The 7,164-nt window shown below is 44.7% G+C and overlaps 1 protein-coding gene across 1 annotated transcript; it reads left to right on the top strand.

Annotated features, from left to right (window-relative positions):
• The first annotated feature begins 6,166 nt into the window (after positions 1 to 6,166).
• Positions 6,167 to 6,745, top strand: LOC142525995 (uncharacterized). Its single transcript, XM_075630268.1, has one exon. It carries the CDS (start codon positions 6,167 to 6,169, stop codon positions 6,743 to 6,745), a length of 579 nt encoding a protein of 192 aa, XP_075486383.1.
• Positions 6,746 to 7,164: the final 419 nt, after the last annotated feature.

Below are 7,164 nucleotides of genomic sequence, written 5' to 3' on the forward strand. Positions count from 1 at the left end.
GGTTGTCAAAATATCAATGCCAACAATACAATCAAAGTCATGCATTGGGAGGACAATCAAATTCATGAATATCAAATTATCCTTGTATATCAATACACAATTATGCACAACTTGCTTAGACAGAATAATCTTTCTTGCTGGCGTGGCTATCAATAAGGTAACATACAACGGAGTACATATAATATCATGCGATGCAATAAATGCATGAGATATGAATGAGTGGGATGCTCCTGTATCAAATAAAACATGTGCAGGATAATAGCAAAACATGCAAATACCTGCAATCACACCACCAGGAGCTTCCTTCGCCTGATCCTCGGTCATGGCATACACTCGAACTTGAGGAGGAACTTGGGTAGTCTAACCACCAGGTCCTCGATATCGTGGAACATTTGACTGCTGGAAAGAGGGAACAGGAACAACAGGTCTCATCATACTAGGGCCACATCTAAATCCTGGCTGGGGTTGAGAAGAAGTCGTACCCCTGTTCGGACATACTCGAGAGAAATGACCTTCCTATCCACAGTGATAACAAGTACCAAACATACCTCGACACTGCTCAATAGTATGTTTGCCTCCACAATGGATATAATAAGGAGCAATTACGGGACTCCCACTCTGGGATCCACAGGAACTCGAAGAAGATGAAGAAGCAGAACCAGTCTTCTTGAACTTCTTACCTCTTGGACGCAAAGTAGGCTGCTGAGCTGACACTGGAGGTGGAGGAGTATATTGTGGACCTCCTCGCCTTAGTCCAGCCTCGGCTGCCTTTGCTCGTTCGACTGCCTCCACTGTAGCTCGTAGGCAAACCAGAAATGACAAAAGTATATATAGCAGGATGAAAACCATTCACGAACCTGTTATATTTTGATTTTGCATTCGCAGCTACGTGAGGTGCATACTTCAACAGAGTAGAAAACTTCAAAGCATATTCTGCAACAGTCATCGTTCCCTACTGCAGATTATTGAATTCATTCTCTTGGGCAGTATAATAGGAAGAAGAAGAATACTGCTCCAAAAACTAGGCCTTGAAGACATCCCATGTGACTTCAATTCCGGCTTCTTTCAGTCCAATCTCAGTGGCATTCCACAAAGATTTTGCTCGATCTTTCAATTGATAAAGAGAAGTTTCATTCGCCGAGCCTTAGAATATCCAACAATATTAAACAAATGCTCGATATCCTTCAACCAGGCCTCTGTTCTTTCTCCACTCTCGGTGCGAAAGAACCTCGGTGGTTTCAAATCATGTAATCGAGACATCACTAAATCCACAGACAATCCTTCAAATTGTCCAACTATCCTCTCAGTACTGCTACTCGCAGTTTCATTCAGTGGGTCCATCTACAAATCAGAGGATGAATATCACAAATCAATATCAATTTCACATCATCATCATCTGATATCATCAGTCTCATCAATAACTTACTCAAACTAAATCAAGCAAGAGCAAGTAATACAAATAAATCAAGCACAAATGCACAATTCATTTGTGCTTATTCAAGTGTACACAAGACTCAATCGAGCATTCCCAGCTATGCTTTGATACCACTCCGTGTAGGGCCCTTAACACCTAATCGTTCTTACAATGCAATCTGATTAGGGTTAATTAATTACAGCGGAAAACGAGTTAAATTTTTTATTTAGCAGGATGAGTAAGAATGTAAGATTTACGGAAGAGTTCTGGACTTCTGGTTGCTGCTCTATTCATTATTTTCTTTGGTTTTTGCTTCTGCTGACTTTATGTCACCGCAAAAATGCAAGGAATGCTACTATTATCAGCATCCCATATTCAACAAGAGGTATGAAACTAGCTACAACCAAGTGGAGTTTACTGTATCAGAATTTTAAGCTCAATCGTGTCAGCAGGAGAAGAGACTTCCCAATGGACCAGACCCCATTCACAACTGGTAACACAACCTGCTACGTACAATAAGTTTTGATTTCGGTCGTTGAACAAATGTTGTGATCAAGGGCGGCGAGAGAAATTTGTATAAGTAGACATCCGAAGGAGCAAAACTATGCCATGGCCATAGCCCATAAGCTATATTTATACTTGTATGGTAATCGTAAACATTATAAAAAGTTATTGCTCCGCCCCTGGTTGCGACCGATTAGTAAAATTGGTCATGTAAAGTAGCTTGTCGCGGTATATATTGTGGTTGGTTTCTTGCTTGTTAATGTTAAAAAATGCTACTTAGTGCACTTTTTCACGAGATCTGGGAATTCAAGATTACGACCCACAAGAGTGTGAGGATTTGAAGGGATTATGTATAGGTGATTTCTTGAAACTGCAGGATGCATGCTGGTGATTCCCTGCGTCTGGACTAGTAACACTTGCAGGAATCAGACCCTAAATTTCCCATGAGTATCACTTGGCGCCGTCTGTGGGAAATTGAGTTGAGACGTAGATATGGTAGGCAGAAGAGGGAGCAGAAGAACTAACTCAGCATCGTCGCGTCCTCAGATGGGACCCAAACAATCTTATGTTGAGATGAGGTCGCAACAACCGCGTATTGAGACGTGGCAGGAATAACCTCGTCAGGAAACGCGAGCTGAACAACCCCGTCAGGAGACGAGAGCCGAACAGCCTCGTCGTGAAACCGGGGCCGAGCAACCCCAGCCCAATGAGAACGTGGGAAACTCGACCCTGGAATAATTGGGCCCATTTATTACCCAGACAATAGAGGAGGTCATGAAAAAGAACCAAGAGTCTATTTTTGCTGAAGAGCAATTCCACTCACCAGGAGCAGGAGAAAAATGTTGAGGGCCACCAGAGCAGGGTTGAAGGGACACAGCCCCTCCAAAGCGGGGAGATTAGTGAGATGGGAGAAATTTCGAAGGAAATACGGATGTTAAGGCAGCAGTTGGGAAGCAGAGTGCTAGCACCCAAGAGAGAAAGTCCTTTTTCAATAGCCAACTTGGAAGAAGAGCTTCCTCCGAATTTCCGACAGTCAAATTCGATAATAGACTTGGGGAGATTTGATAATGACGGACATACTGACCGTGAGAAACACTTGGGGAGATTTGATAATGCGGCTCTGTTTCATTGATATTCAGATGGAGTCAGGTGCAGGGTGTTTTTGGGCATGTTGGTGAGGTCAGCCCAGCAATGGTTTAATCCCTGCAGCCCAGCTCCATACAGTATTTTGAGAATTTTTCTACGGCTTTCTTGCACCGATTTGCTAGCAGCAAAAGGCATCAGAAAAATTATTTGAGCATGTTCGTGATGAAACAACAAGAAGCTGAAAATTTGCGAGAATTTGTCCAGCGTTTCAACAGTGCTGCGATTGAAATACCAGCGGCTACCCCTGACATCATGATAAGTGCCTTCACACAAAGACTGAGGGGATGAGAGTTTTTCAAATCGCTGGTCAAGAAGCCCCCGTCGAGCTATGATGATCTGTTAGCTCGGGCGGAAAAATATGTGAATCTAGAGGATGCCCAACGGCACAAGAGGTTGGAGCAGCGTCCTGGGGGAGGAAAAGTTGAGGGAGCGGAGAGAGGAGGAAGTAAGAGGGGTGCGGGTGAAAGGGAGGAGGACAAGACTAGAGACAGAGAACAATTCTCATCGCATGTTCCTCTGAATAGGAATAGGGATAAAGTGATGAGGTGAGGGAATCAGGAGAGAGGGGGGAGAAGTCGCAGAGGATCGAGAGCAGTGTTAGGTTTTCGTCGCTGGTCAGGCAAGAAGGATCCTCATCCGGGAGTGAGCCGAGATCTCGCCCATCTCCTAGGTGGGGTAGAGACCCTCCATGGATAAATAAGAGGGTCAGGAAGCCGAGGAGGGAAGGTCGAGGTCAGGATGTCCATCGGGAGTCCGTTGAACCGAGTAGTGGAACGAATGAGGATAACCACCCTACGAGAAGAATGATTCATATGATCTCAGGGGTGCTACTGATGGGGATTCCGGGCTAGCCCAGAAAGCGCATGGGAGAAGGTTGGAGAACTTTGAAATATCTAAGGGTGTGGACTTACCCAAAGATCCTGTAATCAGTTTTGGGCCAGAAGACCTCCGAGGCGTTGTGGCTCCACATAATGATTCCTTGGTGGTGACGACCACAGTTGCCAATTATGATGTGGCACGAATTTTTATTGATAATGGAAGCTTCGTCCTTGGTGGTGACGACCACAGTTGCCAATTATGATGTGGCACGAATTTTTATTGATAATGGAAGCTTCGTGAATATCTTGTTCAAGAGCACTCTGGATCAGATGAAGGTGGAGGGATTTGAGTTTGAGCCGATCTCTATTCCTCTATACGGGTGGAGGTGAATATGATTAGAAGGGGGAGAAACGGGTTGCCCATGGTAAGGAAGGAGGTTCGAGAGGTGATGGATGAAGAACCGGAGGTCATAGCGCTGGAACCCGAAAAGAAGATGCTCAGAATAGCCCCTGACCTTGACCCAAGGGATAGGGAGGAACTCATTACTTGATTTCAGGTCAATATCAACGTGTTCGTTTGGTCAGCTCAAGAGCTCACCGGGAAGACCCTGGATGTGGCGGAGCATCGATTAGAACATCTTTTCGAATGCCCACCCAAGTAAAACAGAAGAAAAAACACTTCGGACCTGAGAAAAATAAGGTTATATGGAAAGAAGTGGGGGAGTTACTCGAGGCGGGGCACATTCGAGATGTGCAGTTTGCTACTTGGTTATCGAATGTCGTCCTAGTTCCGAAGAGTTCAGGGAAGTGGAGGATGTGTGTGGACTTCAGAGATCTTAATAAATCATGCCCTAAAGATTGTTATCATTTGCCCCGAATAGATCAGTTGGTGGACTCCACAGCTGGACATCAATATATGTGCATGTTGGATGCTTATTAGGGGTACCACCAAATCTCCTTGGGTGTGGAGGATCAAGACAAAGTGAGTTTTATCACCTCTGAAGGGACTTTTTGTTACGTGGTCAAGCCCTTCGGACTCAAAAATTTTGGAGCCACGTATCAACGATTGATGGATATAGTCTTTTCTGAGCAGGTGTGAAGGAATGTCGAAGTGTACGTGGACGATATCATGGTAAATTCAATGGATTCAACCCAGCTCATACCTGATTTAGAGGAGACCTTTTCCACCCTCAGGTCCTATGGGCTGAAGTTGAACCCTTAGAAGTGTATCTTTGGGGTGAGGAGTGGGAATTTTCTGGGTTATATGGTGACAGAGAGGGGGATTGAGGCTAACCCCGAGAAGGTTCCAGCTATTCAAGACATGGTTCCTCCTCGAGGACCCAATGATGTGCAAAAGTTAACATGGAGGATTGCTGCGCTGGCTAGGTTTATCTCGAGATATGCTCACAGAAGCTTACCGTTCTTCCGGACTTTGCGAAAGGCTAAAAAATTTGAATGAGATCCGGATTGTGAGAAAGCTTTTGGAGATTTGAAGAAGTACCTTGTTGAGCTGCCTGTCTTGGCCAAACCGGCCGCAGGTGAGCCTTTGTGGGTATATCTATCTGTCACCGAGGAAGCTGTGAGTTCGGTTCTTATCCAGCTAGAGGGATCAACTCAACAGCTAGTCTATTATGTCTCACATGCACTCAAGTGGGTAGAGATAAGATACTCAGGGTTGGAAAAATTGGCTTTGGCCTTAGTGATAACAGCGAGACGTTTGAGACCCTACTTCCTATCTCATCCAATTGTGGTGTTCACCAACAGTCCATTGGGAAGAATCTTAAGCTCATTCAGATATGTCTAGCCGTTTGTTTTAGTGGACTACTGAGCTGGGAGAGTATGACATCCAGTATGAGCCGAGAACAGCTATTAAAGCGCTTAGCCGATTTTCTGGCTGAGACCGTGCATCAAAGTGTATGTGGATGGTTCCTCGTCAAAGGATGGAAGTGGGGTGGGAGTAGTACTGATTTCGCCAGCTGGGGAGGAGGTGAAGTTAGCGGTAAGGTTGGACTTTCGAGCATCCAACAATGAGGCAGAGTATGAGGCTATGTTGGTAGGACTTCGAGCAGCCAGAAACGTGGGAGTTACCTGGGTACTTATTTTTTCTGACTCACAGCTGGTAGCACAACAGATGAAGGGAATATATGATGTGAAAGATAAAAAACTTATTGAGTATGCTCAAGAAGTAGACAGAGTCTAAGAGAAATTCACAGAGATTACGTTTGAACAGATTCCCAGGAAAGAAAATGAAAAGGCAGACACTCTAGCCAAAATGACTTGAACAATGGGAAGTTGGAAGACTAGGGATGTGGTATTCCAAGTCAAACTCACACCTCACACGAGTTCGCCGGCAGTTGAACAGGAGGAGGAGGATCGGAGGACTGGCATAATTGATTATTTGAAAGAGAGAAAGCTTCTCGATAACCCTCGCGAAGCTCATAAGTTGAAGACAAAGTGTTCGCGTTATATGATAGTCGAAGAAGTGTTGTACCGAAGGTCTTTTGCAGGGCCTCTTCTTCGGTGCTTGAGTTATCAAGAGGCTGATTATGTGCTACGGGAAGTTCATGAGAGGTGTTGTGGAAGTCACCTGGGAGATTATGCTTTGGCTAGGAAATTTTTCTTCACAGGTTACTGCTGGCCCTTAGTGTTGCTTCATGCCCAAGAACTAGTAATGTTCTGCGATAGTTGTCAACGTCATGCTCGGTTGGATCACCAGCCGGCCGCGCTGATGAAGACTGTTCTAGATACTTGTCCCTTTGACCAGTTGAGAATCGATATTGTGGGGTCTTTCCCTATAACTCTTGCTCAAAAAAAGTTCCTATTGGTAGAAGTTGACTATTTTTTAAAATGGGTGGAAGCATAGCCTTTGGCTAGAATCACTTGAGAATGACGTCCTGAAGTTCTTGTGGAAATATATAGTGTGCAGATATGGAGTGCCTAGAATATTGATATCTGATAATGGAAGACAGTTCCAAGGAGCTAGGATCCAAGCCTGGGGTAAAGAGATGAAATCCAACAATTCTTTACATCTATAGCTTACCCGCAGAGTAATGGGCAGATGGAGGTGACTAATCGGACAGTGGTGCATGGTCTGAAATTTCAACTTGGAAATGCTAAGGGAAATTGGGTGGATGAGCTACTAAGTGTCTTATGGGCGTACTGAACCACTCCGAGAGAATGAACTAAAGAAACTCCTTTCAGTTTGGTCTATTGTAATGAGGCAGTGCTCCCGGCTGAGATTGGATTGGAATCGGCAAGGGTAAGGTTTTATGATGAAGGTAA

Source organism: Primulina tabacum, chromosome 15, assembly GCF_025594145.1.
Source record: "Primulina tabacum isolate GXHZ01 chromosome 15, ASM2559414v2, whole genome shotgun sequence".
Classification (NCBI taxonomy): Eukaryota; Viridiplantae; Streptophyta; class Magnoliopsida; order Lamiales; family Gesneriaceae; genus Primulina; species Primulina tabacum.

Excerpts from the sequence above, each read along its gene's own strand:
- LOC142525995 (XM_075630268.1), top strand. The coding sequence starts at position 6,167 with ATGGGAAGTTGGAAGACTAGGGATGTGGTATTCCAAGTCAAACTCACA.